The following is a 19,527-nucleotide window of genomic DNA, read 5'->3' as shown; positions in this document are numbered from 1 at the left end:
TTCTACAGGTATTCAAGTGAAGTGAACATTGTTCTTCTACAGAGTCTGGGGAATTAATAAGGAAATTACAGGTGAATTGAACAGATATTTTGCATCTGTTTTCACTGTAGAGGATACAAATAACATCCCAAAAATAAGCGTGCATTAAGAGGTGAAAATGAGGGAGGAACTTAAAGCAATTACAATCACCAGGGAAAGGGTACTGAGAGCTTTTTTAGAACTAAAAGCTGACATGGACTTCATCCTAAGGGGAAAGGGTCCCATCAGATTGGGAAATAGCAAATGTAACTCCTCTGCTCAAGATACGAGGAAGATGGAAAGCTGGAAACTATAGGCCAGTTAGTTTAACATCTGTCTAAAGGAAAGTGCTGCAATCTATTATTAAGGAAGTCATAATGGGACACTTAGAATATCTCAGTGCAACCAGGCACTGGTTTTGTAAGGGAAATCATGTTTGCTAATTCATTGGAGTTCTTTGAGGAAGTAATGAGCAAATGTGGATAAAGGGAAACCTGCAGATGTGCTGCACTTCGATTTCCAGAAGGCATTTGACGGGATGCCACATCAAAGGTTACTATGCAAAATAAGATCTTCATGGATAGGGGGTAACACTAGGATGGATAGGGGATTGATTAGCTAACAGGAGACAGAGTAGCCATAAATGGGTTATTTGCAGGTTGGCAAGATGTAACGAGAGGAGTACCACGGCGATCCGTGCTGGGGCCTCAACTATTTGTTTTTAATTCATTTATGGGATGTGGGCATCACTGGCTAGGCCAGCATTTATTGCCCATCCCTATTTGCCCTTGTCTGGAGTCACATGTAGGCCAGAGCAGATGAAGATCGCAGATTTCCTTCCTTAAAGGACATTAGTGAACCAGATGGGTTTTTACGACAATAGCCAGTGGTTTCGTGATCATCATTAGACCATACCACTACGCCACCGCCTCCTCTATCTATAATCTATATTAATGACTTGGATGATGGGAGTGTATGTATGGTTGCTAAATTTGCTGATGACATAAAGATGAGTAGGAAAGTAAGTTGTGAAGAGGACTTAACATATATGCTTTTGCAGAATCCCTCAGTGAATGGGCAAAAATTTGGCAGATGGAGTATAATGTGGGAAAATGTGAACTTGCCCACTTTGACAGGAAGAATGAAAAAGCAGCATATTCTTTAAATGGGGAGAGATTGCAGAGCTCCGCAGTACAAAGATATCTGGGTGTTTCGGTACATAAATCAGAAGTTACTTTACAGGTACAGCAAGTGATTAGGTAGGCAAATGGAATGTTGTCATTTTATTGCAAAGGCAACAAAATATAAAAGTAGGGGTAAAAGCAAAATACTGCGGATGCTGGAAATCTAAAACAACAAAAATACTTGGAAAAACTCAGCAGGTCTGACAGCATCTGCGGAGAGGGATACAGTTAACGTTTTGAGTCCGTATGACCCTTCATCAGTTCTGACCTGTCTGATGCTGTCAGACCTGCTGAGTTTTTCCAGGTATTTTTGTTTTTGTTCTAAAAGTAGGGGTGTTTTGCTATAGTTGTACAGGGTATTGGTGAGACCACATTTGGAGTGCTGTGTACAGTTTTGATCTTATTTAAGAAAGGAAGCAGTTTAGAGAAGGTTCACTCAACTGATTCTTGGGATGAGGGGGTTATCCTATGGGCAAAGGTTGGACAGGTTGGGCCTGTATACTGGAGTTTAGAAGAATGAGAGGCGATCTTATTGAAACATATAAGATCCTGAGGGGACTTAACAGGGTGGATGCTGAAAGGATGTTTCCCCTTGTGGAAAAGACCAGAACTAGGGGATACCATTTAAAAATAAGGGATCTCCCATTTGATGAGAAGAGATGAGAAGAATTTTTTTCTCTCAAGAGGGTCATGGGTTTTTGGAACACATCCTCAGAGAGTGGTGGAGCCAGGGTTGATGAATATTTTTAAGGCTGAGTTATAGATTCTTGATTGACGAGGGAGTGAAAGGGTATAGGGAGTAGGTGGGAAAGCGGAGTTGAAGCCACAATCAGATCTGCCATGATCTTAATGAATGGCAGAACAGCCTTAAGGTGCTGAATGGCCTTCTCTTGCTCTTAATTCATGTGTTTATATGTAAACATGACAATGGCAGTTCAAAATCAGAACTAAGAAAGAACATTAGTTCATTGGGGGAGACGATGGCATAGTGGTATTGTCACTGGACGAGTAATTCAGGGACCCAGGGTAATACTCTGGGGACCTGGGTTTGAATCCTGCCACGGCAGATGGTGGAATTTGAAGTCTAATAATGACCATGAAACCATTAACAATTGTTGTAAAAATCCAACTGGTTTATTAATGTCCTTTAGGGAAGGAAATTTGCCATTCTTACCTGGTCTGGCCTATATGTGAGGTCCAGGCCCATAGCAATGTGGTTGACTCATACATGCCCTCTGAACAAGGGCAATTAGGGATGGGCAATAAATGTTGGCCTAGCCAGTGATGCCCACATCCCATGAATAAATAAAATAAAATAAAAAACTCAACTTTATGCATTCTTAAAAGCAGTTGAACCTGCAGAGATGATGTTTTGCTCTTTCTATCCTTTTGATCTATTTTATCTGACCATACATGGAACTAACTTTTGTTTTGAATGATGCATGAAATCAAATCCGTTCTTCTCTTGCCACCTTTCAAAAGAAATACTTCCAAAATCTGAAGTGTACAGCTAAGGATGAAAATATGGTGCTAGATTCTTAAAAGGACAATGTCCTGATTTTGAACATACTTGCGTCCAGTTTCCCAAATGGTTCAATAAATGAATCAAGTGAGCAATTGGCCCATATAGAACAGGAAGGTCTCTGGTCTAATTCCCAGCCTCATAGGCAGTGGATGAGCTATAAGTGGCCAATGCCTCTGATTTACAGAGGGGCCTGATTTTGATTTAACAATCTATCAGATGTTTGTATGAAAGGAGAGAAAAAAAACTAGAATCAGAAAAAGTAGAAAACCCTGCATTCTCAGGAGAGTAGTTCTTGATTTTCCTTTCCAAATGGAGTTTGCATTCAATCACAGAATCTCAGTGCAGAAGAGGCCCTTCGGCCCATTGAGTCTGTACCGACACGTGAGAAACACCTGACCTACTTACCTAATCCCATTTACCAGCACTTGGCCCATTACCTTGAATGTTATGACATGCCAAGTGCTCATTCAGGTACTTTTTAAAGGATGTGAGGCAACCCACCTCCGCCACCCTCCCATGGAGTGCAATCCAGACTATCCCCACCCTCTGGGTAAAAAAGTTTTCCTCACATCACCCCCCTAAACCTCCTGCCCCTCACCTTGAACTTATGTCCCCTCGTGACTGACCCTTCAACTAAGGGGAACAGCTGCTCCCTATCCACCCTGTCCATGCCCCCCATAATCTTGTACACCTCAATCAGGTCACCCCTCAGTCTTTTCTGCTCCAACGAAAACAACCCAAGTCTATCTAACCTCTCTTCATAACTTAAATGTTTCATCCAGGCAACATCCTGGTGAATCTCCTCTGCACTCCCTCCAGTGCAACCATATCCTTCCTATATGTGGCAACCAGAACTGCACACACTACTCCAGCTGTGGCCTCACCAAGGTTCTATACAACTCCAACATGACTTCCCTACTTTTGTAATCTATGCCTCGATTGATAAAGGCAAGTGTCCCATATGCCTTTTTCACCACCCCACTAACATGCTCCTCCGCCTTCAGAGATCAATGGACACACACGCCAAGGCCCTTTGTTCCTCAGAACTTCCTAGTGTCATGCCATTCATTGAATACTTCCTTGTCAAATTACTCCTTCCAAAGTGTATCACCTCTCACTTTTCAGGGTTAAATTACATCTGCCACTTATCTGTACATTTGACAGTCCTGTCTATATCTTTCCTGTAGCCCAAGACACTCAACCTCACTGTTAACCACCCGGCCAATCTTTGTCATCCGCAAACTTACTAATCCTACCCCCCACATAGTCATCTATGTCGTCAATGGAGAAGGAGAAAAGGCATAGCTAACATACTTTTCATTACTAACTTGGAGTCTAAACTTTTGTAATAGCTGCCTGTACTGCACTGTTTAAAATGATGGTTGATATATTGCAGACTTAACAGTTGTGTTTTTGATGCAAATAGGTCCATTAGACCTGGTGGAAGCTTCTGAACAAGGAGGATGTCCTACTCCGGGATGTAAAGGGATCGGGCACATAAAAGGACTGAAACATTCGGGTCATCATAGGTAAAAGACCAAAGTATTTTTTAACAAAAACAATAAATCAATTGTATTTTTAAATTCCAAATCTGCTTTGAAATGTTGTTCTTCATTTTATGGCATGCCAGAGACTTGAGCACAAAATTTAGGCTAACGCTCCAATGCAGTATTGAGGGAGTGTTGGACAGTCAAAGATACCGTCTTTCAGATGAGACATTAAACCAAGGCTATGCCTGCCATGTTGGCTGGATGTAAACGTTTTCATATCTCCTCCATTTTGAGGAAGAGCAGAGGAGTTGTCCAGGTGTCCTGGCCAACATTTATCCCTCAACCAACAGCACTAAATCAGATTATCTGGTCGTTATCACATTACTGTTTGTGGGAGCCTGCTGTGTATAAACTGACTGCTGCATTTCCTACATGACATCATGGCTACACTTCACAAAGTAATTGGCCTTAAAGTGCTTTGCGGTGCCCTCGGGTCATGAAAATGAAGTATTGTTTCTTTATAGTCTTGAATGATATCATTTATATTTATTGTAAGGGGAATTGATTACAAAAGTAGGGAGATTATGGCTCAGTTGTACAGGGCACTGGTGAGACCACATCTGGAGAATTGTGTATAGTACTGGCCTCCTTATTTAAAGAAAGATCTAAGGACATTAGAAGCAGTTCAGAGAAGGTTTACTAGACTAACACCAGGAATGGGCAGGTTGTCTTATGAGGAAAGGTTGAACAAATTAGGCTTGTATCCACAGGAATTTGGAAGAGTAAGAGGCAACTTGATTGAAACCTTTAAGACCCTAAGGGGTCTTGACAGGGTGGATGTGGAGAGGATCTTTCCTCCTGGGAGAATCTAGAACTCGTCCCTGTTTAAAAATGTGGGGTCATTCATTTCAGAAAGAGATGAGGAGAAATTTTTCTGAGGGTTGAGTGTCTTTGGAACTCTTCCTCAAAAGGCAGTGGAAGCAGAGCCTTTGAATATTATTAAGGTAGAGCTAGATAGATTCTTGATTAACAAGGGGGTGAAAGGTTATTGAGGATAGGTAGGAATGTGGGGTTGAGGTTACATTCAGATCAGCCATGATCTTGTTGAATGGTGGAGCAGGCTGAAGGAGCTGAGTGGCCTACTCCTTCTAATTTGCATGTTCATATGTTGCTTTGGTGACATTATCTAGAAAAAGTGCTGTTTTATTCATGTGTACACGTTTTATGTAGTATTTTAATAGTGTGACAATTTTAATCCTGTGACAAGGTACAAAATGTAATTTGGTCATGCTGTAGAAGCTACCTGAAGTGAGTTGAGCATAATTACATTCATATTACATTCATATTATCAAGGGTGCAGTGTGATTTGACTAATCTTAATGGTAATATGCATTATTTGGAAGCTAGTGCAGCATCAGTGGTAATTGGCATGTAGCCATTTGCCATGTTATAAAGGTTTTTTAAAGCAAGCTTCCAAGGAAAATTGCTTACTATAATTTAGCTTTTCTCAACGTTATCCTTTAAAGGTAAGCATTTGGTTTGTGTATATTTTTTATCATTGAGGATAGTTTATGCCTTATAAGTGTTCCTGTATCATGATCAGACTTTACATGAAATTTTTGGGGTTATTTGATCATGTATGTATGTATATAGTGATTTTAAGTAAAATCTTTCATACTGTTTTGGGGCTCAAGTGACTGTACAGACGAATTGGCCCTAAGAGTGGGTAATCTTAGGGGCGGAGCTTTCAAGTCTTGATTTTGATACGAGCAGTGGTTCCATCAGGAGCTCTGTAAATAAAGTTTACTGTTTCTAACAAGAAACCTGTCCCACGCACTAAGTTTATTACAATTGGCGATGAAGATGGGATAGCTCCAAAGCTGCACATCTCCATGCCAATGTGAGTATTTTGATTTTTAAGGGAAGAAAGTAAAGTTTACTCAGCAGTCATACCACTCTTGGCATAATTGACCTGTACGACTCATCCATCGAAGACTGGAGTCAGTACAAAGAGCGCCTAGGTTTCTACTTTGTGGCAAATGAAATAATGGAGGAGAAACAGAAAGCAATTCTTTTAAGTGTATGCAGGGGCAAGACGTATAACCTAATCCATAGTCTGGCCCCGAATGTGCCAACTTCCAGATCCTTTAACTACCTAGTAGACCTCGTGAAGGCACGTTTTCAGCCTAAGGCATTGGTGATTATGCAAAGATTCAAGTTCAACTCTAGTGTAAGGGCCCCGGGTGAGTCAATTTCAACATACATTGTGAAGTTAAAACAGTTAACAGAGCGCTGTGATTTAGGTGATGCTCTAAACGAAATGTTGCAAGGTCATTTGCAGCATACACGACAACACCATTCAGCGCCGTTTATTTGTAGAAGTTAATATTGACCTGAAACGCGCCATGGAGATGGTGTTAGCAATGGACAGTGCTGAGAAGGACTCGCAGGCTTTGCAGAATGTGCAACATGGCGCTGTCCTTCAGTTGGGGTGGGGACCTATGGCCGGGTGTGGCGTGAAAACAAGGGAGACGACCGCGAAGTGGGACACTGTCTCTACTCCTTGGAAAGCAGAAAGAAATACTGGAAGCAGCTCACTAGTGATTCAGAAATTAAAGTGTTACAGATGTGGGGGTAACCATGTACCGGAAACCTGCAGATTTAAAGAGGCAGAATGTCACTACTGTCACAAAAAAGTGCATGTTATAAAGCAATGCAGTGTGAAATAAAGACAGCCATTCAGAAAGCAGGCCAAGATGATTGAAGTGCACAATATAATTGAACCAGCAGCTGCTGATACTGATATCTATTCCCTATACAATCTTAAGGCCAGGAAAACTGAACCAATCACCATTACCCTTCAAGTAAATGGAAAGCCTCTAGTCATGGAGGTTGACACACGAGTATCGACCACAGTGGTGGGAGAACACATCTTTAAATAAAAACAGAATTACCTGGAAAAACTCAGCAGGTCTGGCAGCATCGGCGGAGAAGAAAAGAGTTGACGTTTCGAGTCCTCATGACCCTTCAGCAGAACTGAGTAAAGTTAGGAGAGGGGTGAAATATAAGCTGGTTTAAGGTGGGGGTGGGGGGGGGTAGTTGTAAGGACAAGCAAGCAGTGATAGGAGCAGATAATCAAAAGATGTCACAGACAAAAGGAACAAAGAGGTGTTGAAGGTGGTGATAATATCTAAGAAAATGTGCTAATTAAGAATGGATGGCAGGACACTCAAGGTACAGCTCTAGTGGGGGTGGGGTGGAAAGACTGACAGGGTATTACAGTTATAGATTTAAAAATAATGGAAATAGGTGGGAAAAGAAAAATCTATATAAATTATTGGATAAGACAAAAGGGAGGGGGAAGAAACGGAAAGGGGGTGGGGATGGGGGAGGGAGTTTAAGATCTAAAGTTATGGAATTCAATATTCAGCCCGGAAGGCTGTAAAGTGCCTAGTTGGAAGATGAGGTGCTGTTCCTCCAGTTTGCGTTGGGCTTCGTTGGAACAATGCAGCAAGCCAAGGACAGACATGTGGGCAAGAGAGCAGGGTGGAGTGTTAAAATGGCAAGCGACAGGGAGGTTTGAGTCTTTCTTGTGGACAGACCGCAGGTGTTCTGCAAACGGTCGCCCAGTTTGCATTTGGTCTCTCCAAACACCTGCGGTCTGTCCGCAAGAAAGACCCAAACCTCCCTGTCGCTTGCCATTTTAACACTCCACCTTGCTCCCTTGCCCACATGTCTGTCCTTGGCTTGCTGCATTGTTCCAATGAAGCACAACGCAAACTGGAGGAACAGCACCTCATCTTCCGACTAGGCACTTTACAGCCTTCCGGGCTGAATATTGAATTCAACAACTTTAGATCTTAAACTCCTTCCCCCATCCCCACCCCCTTTCCATTTCTTCCCCCTCCCTTTTGTCTTATCCAATAATTTATATAGATTTTTCTTTTCCCACCTATTTCCATTATTTTTAAATCTATAACTGTAATACCCTGTCAGTCTTTCCACCCCACCCCCAACAGAGCTGTACCTTGAGTGTCCTGCCATCCATTCTTAATTAGCACATTTTCTTAGATACTATCACCACCTTCAACACCTCTTTGATCCTTTTGTCTGTGACATCTTTTGATTATCTGCTCCTATCACTGCTTGCTTGTCCCTACAACCACCAACCCCCCCCCACCCCCCCCACCTTAAACCAGCTTATATTTCACCCCTCTCCTAACTTTACTCAGTTTTGCTGAAGGGTCATGAGGACTCGAAACGTCAACTCTTTTCTTCTCCGCCGATGCTGCCAGACCTGCTGAGTTTTTCCAGGTAATTCTGTTTTTGTTTTGGATTTCCAGCATCCGCAGTAGTTTTTTGTTTTTACATCTTTAAATACCTCAGCGAAGGTACCTAGCCACTTAATTTGGACCAAGCAACGGCTCAGCTGAAGACATAGCTGGAGAGGCTACATAGGTGAAAGGTATCGCCTCTGTATCTGTATCCTACAGGCAACAGACAGCCCAGCTGCTAATGATTGTTGTAACAGGTGAAGGACCTAGCCGTCTGGAACATGATTGGTTGAATGAAATTAAACTCAACTGGTCAGAAATTTTTCAAGTCCGAGGAGGAGGCATTCCTGAGCTGTTAAAGTATGACAGTATATTTCGAGATGAGTTGGGAAAGATAAAAGGCCTATGAGCTAAAATATACATAGATTCGGAGGCAACACCCTGGTTGTTGACCTGTGCCTTGCGTCCTAAAGGAGAAGGTGGATGCAGATTTGTGCCATTTAGAGAAGTTAGGAATAATCCAGCCAGTCCAATTTTCAGAATGGGCAGCACCCATAGTCCCTGAGATGAAATCGGATCAAACCGTTCGCAGATTACAAATTAATTGTGAGCAAGGCTGCTAAATTAGACAAATACCCAATCCCAAGGATTGTAGATCTGTACGCTAAACTTGCAGGAGGAAGATCCTACATTAAACTGGACGTGAGTCATGCATGCCAACAGCTAGAGCTGGACAGCACATCTAGAGGGTATGTAACCATCAACATGCACAAGGACCTGCACGAAAATACACGCCTACCCTTTGGAAAATTGCACAGGCAGATGACACACCCGAAGAACCATGGAAAACCTACTACAAGGACTTCCCCAAGTTATAGTGTACTTGGACGAGGTCCTGATCACAGGATCAATGGAAGGAGAACATTTGGTCAACCTAGAAGAGGTTTTAGGTGGATTTTTGGAGGCTGGTGTATGATTGAAAAAAGAGAAGTGTACTTTTCAAGCAACTGAAGTCACTTATTTGAGTCATCGAGTAGATGCTCCAGAGTTGCATCCATTAGAGGAGAAAGTCAGGGCAATCAAGGAAGTGCCCTCTCCTACCAGTGTCACTCAACTCAAATCTTTTTTGGGTATGATATATTATTACGGTTGCTTTTTGCCTAATTTGTCACCAGTGTTTAACCCCTTTACACTTCTTATTGAAAAAGAACCACAGATGGTCTTGGAAGGCACAGCAAAATGAAGCCTTAATAAAAGTCAAGAAGCTTTCACTTGTCGTGTCTGCTAGTACACTATGACCTAGCAAAAGAAATAATACTAACTTGTGATGCATCTCCCTACAGAGTGGGAGTAGTATTGTCACACAAGCTGGAGATTGGTTCTGAAAGTGCAAATAGATGTGTCTTAGAACCCTCTCTGCAGTTGAAAAGGGTTACTCACAATTTGAAAAAGAAGGCTTATCTGTAATATTTGGAGTAAAGAAGTTCCATCAATATTTGCATGGTCGACATTTCGCCTTAGTGTCAGATCACAAGCCACTGTTGGGTTTATTTAGTGAAGGTGAAGCAATCCCACGATTGCCTCTGCTAGAATTCAGAGATGGGCTTTGATTTTGTCGAAATGTGAGTGCACTTTTATGCACCATCTGGGTGTGCATACAGCAAATACAGACACCCTTAGTCGCCTTCCTTAGCCAAATAGCATTACACATGCCCCACTATCTCCAAGAAGTTGTACTTGTGTTGAATTTCCTGGACTCCTCACTGGTCTGTGTGAAGCAGATAAAGAATCGGACAATTTCATCAGAAGTCTGAGAACAGGCATTGCAAGGATGGTCAAAGCACAAGTCTCAGAGTTAAAACCATTCTATGCCTGTAAATCTGAATTAAGTTGTCAAGATGGTATCTTGTTGTGGGGAGCAAGAGTTGTCACCCTTCACAAGGAAGAGAGCTACTATTGACAGAGCTTCATAGTACACATCCAGGCATTTCAATGCATTTGCTGTGCTGCTGATTTGCTGGCAGTGATCTTGCTAACAGTGTCTGAATTAATTTATTTAATTTATTTCAACATTCAAGTCTCCATAATTTTACACAAGGATCCCCCCCCGGCCCCCCCACCGGCCACCACCAGCAATGTTGAAAATTGAAACCCCATGCTATTGTGTATTAAAGCAGGATCCTGACCTTCACCTAAGGGAACAATTGCCAGTCGGTTCACATCTGAAAGTAATTTATAGCTCATATTTTGTGTTCTGTAACCTTGGATTTCGATAATTAGACAGTTAACTGGCAAAAAACCTGCAATAGATATTTTTCCATTCTTTGCATTAGTTCCATCTGTATTTCAAAAGATCGAGAATATAGGGTATGATTGGTGCTCATAATAATCAGGTAGTCATGGCAGCCATGGTATTCATACCTGCTCTCATTACCACAGTGATTCCCTTTTCCAGTAAGAAAAATCTCTCTCAATTGCAACTGAGTAGGTGCATTAAAAACCTCAATTACTCTAGTGAATGTTAGATTACCTAACTGGTGTGATAGGTTAAAAGCCGTGTATGCATTTGACAGAGTGAAAACATTTAACCTTTGATCATGAATAGATGGGATATCATCACATGAAAAACCCTGTTTTGTTTTGAAATAAATACTTGCTCTGTATGTATTGGGTCTATCTGAAAAAGCCCTGCCTGGCCAGATTGTGTCAGTTTTACTTTCCTGTCATTTATTAAACCATTAAAGGTGCATTACAGTGGTTTACAAAAGAAGTATGAACATCTTTTATAGCACTATAATTTCCTTAGTTACAGCTGAATGCTGGTGTTTAGAAATTCAGATACTGAATTCCTGGAGTGCCAGTGAGTTATCAAAAATTATTGCCTAGGAAGATGGGCTAAATTATAATGCTAGTTCCTGCCCCAAATCTGAATTCCCAATTCCTTTCATTTCAAAGATTGAATGATCTTACATGTTCACTTTTTTTAATGTTCATCTAACTCAAGTAAGCATTGTTCTGTATTTCTTTTACATTTATCTTAAATCAAAACTGAATCACACTTGAGCATGGAAAGAAAAATAATTAATCTTCCCCCAAATCAAAATCCTCCACAGATCAAAAAGACTGAATGGGGTGGATTTTAACTTGAAAATGTCTGATAGGTGGAACATGCCACCCACTTGCTCCTGCAGATAAGAGGGCTGAGGGATCTTGAGGCACAGCTCTCATTTGTGCATTATCAGTGAACCACATGCTCCAAACAGGCACCTCGTTGCAGCTAAGCTGGCTTTGGGCTTGCAACATATTGGGCAGTTTGAAGGCCGTGCTAGCCTGCAGGTAGATCCAGTGAAAAGGAGGCAAAAAGGGAGGGGCAATCCTGGGCTGGCAGCAACCTACTGTATTTACACATTTATCCTGGCTCCACAAAAAGCTACCAGTAACCCAGAAACTCTTCTGTTACCATTTTTGGAGTATGTAACAGTGGTCTCTTTAGGTACCGCTGGTTGGACTGCTTGATGAAAAAACATATGTACAAATCTCTCACCACCATTTGTCTCTTAAGCTTGCAATCTGAGTCTTAACTACATCATCGAACTCTAATTTTCATAGTAAAGAGGAAGGCGATGCAACCACCCAAGACATAACCCTTATAACCAATGGTGGTAGCATTAATGGGATAATAAGTCTATTGACCCTATTTTGAAACTGTTAATGACCTGTTAGTACCGATTTTTTTTTTGCCTGGTTAAAATCGAAAAGTTTATCGACAATCATTAGTTTTCCACCTATACTCAGAGAAAATTGCTCCCAACACGTTTACCTTGTTTGCTTTTGAGATCACAGGTTGTGATCTCCATCCACCTCAGCTACAATCTCTCATCCCTTGTCAATGGCTTTTGCAAACATAGCTTTGAGCCTTTGTGCTAACTCAATGAATGGTGTTTCTAATGTTTGTTATCTTTAGTGTTTAAAACCCTGGTAATATTGTTCATGTTTTTGATCCATTTATGCTTATTGACAATGATACATTTAGAAAAACTAAGTCAGAAGCTTTTATTTGAAAAGTACATATCTTGTTCAGTGATGTTATGTTCAGTTTTTGCCCATGGGGACAAAAGATTGGATTTAGTTCTGGTAGTCTTGTAAAATTGCTATTCATATTCAGTAAATACATTCTTAGTGATTGAAAAGAAACATATAATGTGGAACAGAGTGCCTGATTTGTTACCTTGTACATCTTCAAGGAATTAATACATGTTAAAAAGATATCTAAATTCAAAACAGCATTTTAGATCTCTATGCACTTTGGAAATACTTGATTAAATTAATTGCAGCAGACACTGAATATTGTTTAATGAAGTATAATTTTCTATGCTTACCAAGGCACAAAGTTTGCTTATTGTAGAAGTCTGGGCCTGCTCTTGGATCCATTGAAGCAACATGAAAGAACGTAGGGAATTATTTTTTACAGAAAAAAAACATAAGTTGCATTGAGATACAGCTAGACGTGGGGTTTTTAGCTTCACTGTCAAAAAAACAATAGCAACAAATATTCAGTCATGTTCTACTATTATACTGGTAAGGATGACTGATTAAGTAAAAAGATCACTCATCTCAAGTGCAACAAAAACTACAAGCAACATTGAATCCTTAACAATCTTTAACAGAACTCTTAAAAGTATACACCCTTGTTTTCCTCTCTAATAGCTGTGCAAAAAAAAAGTATTAGAAAGTTAATAGTATGTTGTAAATAATTGATTTATACTGCTTGGCACTATAAGTATTTTTATCCCAAATGTCACAGTTAATTATGTGTAGATGTGGGCAGGATTCACAGAGTACTTTTGTCTCTGTCCTCACTCGGGAGAGGGATGATGCAGGCATTCGAGTCAGTGGGGAAGTGTGTGAAATATTAGATACAATAAGCATAATGAAAGAGGAGGTACTGGAGGGACTGGCATCCTTGAAGGTGTTTAAATCACCAGGGCCAGATGTATTGTATACCAGGTTGTTAAAGGAAGCCAGGGAGGAAATAGCGGGTGCTCTGAGGAGTATTTTCCAATCCTCACTGGATATAGGAAGGTACCAGAGGATTGGAGGTCTGCGAGCATTGTACCATTATTTAAAAAGGGTGCATTGGATAGGCCAGAAAATGATAGGCTGGTCAGTCTGACTTCGGTGTTGGGAAAATTATTGGAATTCTGGGGAATGAAGCCAGACAGGTGGTGGGGGAGCATTTTAGTGATAGCGACCACAACATGGTACAATTTCAGCTTGTTATGGACAAAGAAATAGACAAGTTGCAAAAAAATTCGTTGGATTGGGGGAGAGTGGAGTTTAGTAAAATAAGGCAGGATCTGGCCAAGGTAGACTGGGAACAGCTACTTGTGGGGAAATCTACAGAAGAGCAGTGGGGGGAACGTTCAAAAAGGTAATGGGGAGGGTACAGGCTCAACATGTTCCCTCTAGGGTGATAGGAAGGAGTAACTAGCCCAGAACCATAGATGACCAGAGATATTCAGGATACGATGAGAAGGAAAAGAGAGGCTTTTAGCAGGTATAAGGGGAGCAAATCAGCGGAGGTATTAGTGGAGTGCAGAAAGCGCAAGGTGGAGCTTAAGAAAGCAATTAAGAGGGGATATGAGAAAGCTCTGACTGGTAAAAGTAGGGAAAATCCCAAGATATTCTATAAGTATATCAATGGGAAGAGGATAACCAGGGAAAGAGTAGGGCCCATTCGGGACCAAGGGGGCAAACTATGGGTGGAGCCAGAGGACATCAGTAGAGTGTTGAACAAATACTTCACATCCGTCTTCACTCAAGAGAATGTGGATGAAGGTATGGAACTCGGGGAGAGGGACCGCGAGGTTCTTGAGCAAATTTATATAGGGAGTGACAAGGTATTGGAGATGTTGGCAGGCTTAAAAGTGGACAAATCTCCAGGTCTGGATGGTTTGTGTCCCTGACTGCTGAGGTAGGCCAGGGAGGAGGTCACAGGGGCTCTGACCAAAATTTTTTATTCCCCTCTGGCCACGGGGAAGGTGCTAGAGGACTGGAGAACAGCTATTGTGGTTCTGCTATTTAAGAAGGGTTGTAGAGATAAGCCAGGGATCTACAGGCCAGTGAGTCTCATGGCAGTGGTAGGGAAACTAATGGAGAAAGTTCTGAAGGAGAGAACCTATCTTCACTTAGAGAGGCAAGGTTTGATCTGGGATAGTCAGCATGGCTTTGTCAGAGAGAGGTCATGCCTAACAAATTTGATTGAATTTTTGAGGAGGTGACCAGGTGTGTAGATGACGGTAGTGCAGTTGATGTAGTTTATGTGGATTTCAGCAAAGCCTTTGACAAGGTCCCACATGGGAGACTTATAAAGAAGGCAAATGCACATGGGATATCGGGTAATTTAATAAGGTGGATTCAAAATTGGCTTAATTGTAGGATCCTGAGGGTGATGACAGAAGGCTGTTTTGACTGGAAGTGACGTACCACAGGGATCCGTGCTGGGTCCCCTGTTATTCGTCAATAATATAAACGACATATATGACTATGTGGGGGTTAGGATTAGTAAGTTTGCGGATGACACAAAGATTGGCCGAGTGGTTAACAGTGAGGTTGAGTATCTTGGTCTACAGGAAGATATAGATAGGATGGTCAATGGGCAGATAAGTGGCAGATGGAATTTAACCCTGAAAAGTGTGAGGTGATACAGTTTGGAAGGAGTAATTTGACAAGGAAGTATTCAATGAATGGCATGACACTAGGAAGTTCTGAGGAACAAAGGGACCTTGGCGTGTGTGTCCATTGATCTCTGAAGACGGAGGGGCATGTTAGTGGGGTGGCGAAAAAGGCATATGGGACACTTGCCTTTATCAATCGAGGCATAGATTACAAAAGTAGGGAGGTCATGTTGGAGTTGTATAGAACCTTGGTGAGGCCACAGCTGGAGTAGTGTGTGCAGTTCTGGTTGCCACATTATAGGAAGGATGTGATTGCACTGGAGGGGGTGCAGAGGAGATTCACTAAGATGTTGCCTGGGATGAAACATTTAAGTTATGAAGAGAGGTTGGATAGACTTGGGTTGTTTTCGTTGGAGCAGAGAAGACTGAGGGGTGACCTGATCGAGGTGTACAAGATTATGAGGGGCATGGATAGGGTAGATAGGGAGCAGCTGTTCCCCTTAGTTGAAGGGTCAGTCACGAGGGGACACAAGTTCAAGGTGAGGGCAGGAAGTTTCGGGAGGATGTGAGGAAAACCTTTTTACCCAGAGGGCGGTGATGGTCTGGAATGCGCTACCTGGGAGGGTGGTGGAGGCGGGTTGCCTCACATCCTTTAAAACGTAACTGGATGAGCACTTGGCATGTCATAACATTCAAGGCTATGGGCCAAGTGCTGGTAAATGGGATTAGGTAAGTAGGTCAGGTGTTTCTCACGTATCAGTGCAGACTTGATGGGCTGAAGGGCCTCTTCTGCACTATGATTCTGTGATTCTTAATTTATCAGCTACCTATAATACATAGGAAAAACCTAGAATAATGCAACAAAACAAAAAATACTAGGAATAAATAGCAGATGTATTCGCAAAAAGAAAATTAAAAGTGAGTTTACAATTCTGACAAAATATTAAATGGTAAGGAAAGCTCCTCAAACAGCAAAGCGTTAAATGATCAGGCAATCTAGCAAGCTTGGAATAGAAAACAAAAGTGGAGTCAGATTGGATTGTTATTGAAGAATTCTATCACAGTGCTAGTAAGGATGAGCTAGATGGTTGTGTTACGACATAATCCATATTGATAAATTTAAGAAATGGGAAAGGAAGTTGCACAATCCTCAGTGTATGTACAAACCACCACACTGGAGATGACGTGTCGCTGAAGATCTGCAGTTAAGAGCAATTGTCAAGGAGTAAAGGGTTGTAATACTGAACATATTTAAGGAGGCCCAGAACACCAGTATGTTATAAGTAGGAGATTGAAATAGCAATGAGTTTTTTTTTAATTACTTTCCCAATAAATGGATGTCTAGAGTTCAGACTTCACTTACTGTTGGTGTGCAAATTATGTATGTGCATAATAGCGCTTTTGTTACTCAGTAATAAAAGGCCATGTTTTGAACACTGAGATTTAAATAGTTGAGGAAAAACTATTATATTCAGCTATCATTTGCAGGTTTCTTTTTACAGGCATTTAGACATATGTGCATATTGTCAGTATTTTAACATCTGGGTGTTGATGTCTGTTACAGTGAAGTTTGAAATGACTATGCATGTATCTTCCTCTTTAGGTTAGTTAAGTTGAACAGTACAATCTCCAAGTGGAAGGGCTCTAATTTCCACTGGATGTGAGTTGTAGATTTAAGCCTGGTTTAAGCTGTTCACAGAAACTGAACCTAACTATTTCTAATATCAGTTCTATAAATCTGTGGTACAGAAAGAAAACAGATGGTGCTCGAGATCCGGTGATTCTACTGGGTGAGAGGCTTTGATTAAAAATGATCTTGAAAAGTTCATATCTAAATTACATCCTCCTGATTATCTTGACTCGAGAGAGAGACAGAAGTGCTTCAGCAGGCAATTAACTGATCTCTCAAATTAGTCAGATATAACATTAAACTCAACAGAACTCACCTAGTAGCAACTTTGAAAGCATTAAATCCCAAGAATAATATATTTTTAAAATCTGAAGCTAATGTGCCCATTCCCAAGGACGGCATTTGTGTTTCACCAAAAAGTTTTACATAATTTTGGAATTGATAGCTTAATCTAGCTGTTTTTTCTACTTTCTGCCCTGTTCTCCAGTGCTTTGCCGTGTCTCACTGCAGCATGCAATGCCTGGGAAAGCCAAGAATATTGTTAAGCTTTAAAGTTTAAGCGATTGTGTAACTTCGCTTGTCTACTTGGAGGGCTCTAGTTGCCTAGTGCATGTCTTTAATCTTTTGTTTTAAATTTATTTTTGGGATATAGATGTCTCCAGTAAAGCCAATATTTATTGTTTCTTTTGAAAAGCTTGTGATGAGCTACCTTCTTGGACTACTGCAGTGTTAATTAGGGTGAAAAAAACTGGATTTCAAAAGAGATCAGAGGTATTATCACAGAATGGTTATCGTGCAGAAGGAGGCCATTTAACCCATTGAGTCTGTACTGGCTCCCTGAAAGAGCGTTCTACCTAGACCCACTCCCCTTCCTCATCCCCATAACCTTGCACATTCTCTCTTTTCAGAAAGCAATCAAATTTCCTTTTGAATACCTCGATCGAACCTACCACACTCTCTGGAAGTTTGTTCCAGACTCCAACTGCCCTCCGGGTGAAAAAATGTTTTCCTCATGTCACTTTTACTCCATTTGCCAAATATTTTGAATCTGTGCCCTCCAGTTCTTGATGGTCTTTTGAGTGGGAACAGTTTCTCACTATTTATCCTGTCCATACCCCTCAGGATCTTGAAGTCTCCTCTCAGCCATCTTTTCTCCAAGGAAAACAGTCCCAACCTCTCCAATCTATCCTCATAGCTACAGTTCTTCACCCCAGAATCATTCTTCTGAACCTCCTCTCTCCTCTCTCCAATACCTTCACATCCAAGTATGGCACCCAGAACTGGATGCAGTACTCCAGATGAGGCCTAGCTAGTGTCTTATACAAGTTCTACATCATCTCCTTACTCATGTACTCAGTGCCCCTATTAATAAAGCCTAAGATACTATATGCTTTATTAATTGCCCTCTCAGCATGCCCTGCCATTTTCAATGACTTATGTACATACACACCAAAGTCCCTCTGTTCCTGCACCTCCTTTACAGCTCCTCCCTTTATTTTATACTGCGTCTCTATATGAATCGGCTCTCACTTCTGCATTGAACCTCATCTGCCAATTGTCTGCCCAATCCATTAACATGTCTATGTCCCTTTGAAGTTCAAGACTATCCTCATCATAGTTTACAACATTACCAATATTCGTATCATTTGCAAATTTTGAAATCAAATGGCAACAGTCTAGGCCATTAAGATATATCAGGAAGAGCAAGGGTCCCAACACTGAACCCTGGGAAACTCCACTACAAACCTTCCTCCAATCTGAAAAGCAACCATTTATCACTACTCTGTTTCTTTGCATTCAGCCAATTTCTTATCCAAGCGCCTACTTTCCCTTTTATTCCATGAGCTAGAATTTTGCGCTCAAGTCTGTGTTGCACTGTATCCAATGCCTTTTGAAAATCCATATACACCACCTCAACAGCGTTGGCCTTATCAACCTTCTCTGTTACCACATCAAAAAAAAAACTCCAAGTTATTTAAATATACTTTCCCTTAAGGAAAGCCAGCATGAATTTATTAATTATCCTGCAGTTGTCATCTATTGATTTTGTCCCGAACTATAGTTTCCAGAAATTTCCCTACCACTGAAGTTAAACTGACTGGGCTGTAGTTGCCGGCTTTATCCCTGCACCCCTTTTTGAACAAGAGTGTAACGTTCACAACTCTCCAGTCCCCTGGCACCACCCCGGTGTCTAAGACGGACTGGAAGATTATCATTAGTGCCTCTGCAATTTCCACACTCGCTTCCCTCAGTACCCTTGGATGCATCTCATCCGTTCCTGGTACCATATCTATTTTAAGTAAAGATAGCCTTTCCAACACCACCACCTCCTTAATTGTAAATTATTCTAGTGTACCAGTTACCTCCTCTCTCACCTCAGCCTAAGTAGCAGTTTTTTCCTTTTATAAAGACAGATGTAAAGTACATGTTTGATACCTCTACTATTTCTCCTGCTTCCACGTGTAAGTCCCCTTTTTTTTATCCCTATTCTTTCCCTTCCCATCCTTTTATTATTTATATGCTTATAGAAGACCTTGGGATTCCCTTTTGTGTTAGCTGTCAGTCTCATTTCATGTGCTCTCCATGTTTTCCTTATTAGTTTTTTCACTTTGCCACTGGTCCTTCTGTATTCGGCCTGGTTCTCCATTGTATTTTCTACCTGACATCTGTCGTACATGCACTTCTTCATTTTCAATTTTCTTCTTCATCTCTATCTCTCTCATTATCCA

The 19,527-nt window shown here is 41.2% G+C and overlaps 1 protein-coding gene across 4 annotated transcripts in view; it reads left to right on the top strand.

Annotated features, from left to right (window-relative positions):
- l3mbtl3 (L3MBTL histone methyl-lysine binding protein 3) overlaps positions 1-19,527 on the top strand; it is a 182,673-nt gene that overhangs the window by 84,647 nt on the left and 78,499 nt on the right. For all 4 annotated transcript variants that reach the window (XM_078542122.1, XM_078542123.1, XM_078542121.1 and 1 more), the window contains one exon: positions 4,154-4,256. In XM_078542122.1, the coding sequence (XP_078398248.1) occupies positions 4,154-4,256 (103 nt within the window). The remainder of the gene's footprint in view (positions 1-4,153; positions 4,257-19,527) is intronic.

This window comes from Cetorhinus maximus, chromosome 5 (genome assembly GCF_964194155.1).
Source record: "Cetorhinus maximus chromosome 5, sCetMax3.hap1.1, whole genome shotgun sequence".
NCBI lineage: Eukaryota > Metazoa > Chordata > Chondrichthyes > Lamniformes > Cetorhinidae > Cetorhinus > Cetorhinus maximus.
The sequence above is the reverse complement of the archived record's forward strand: the minus strand, read 5'-3'. Positions and strand labels throughout refer to the sequence as shown.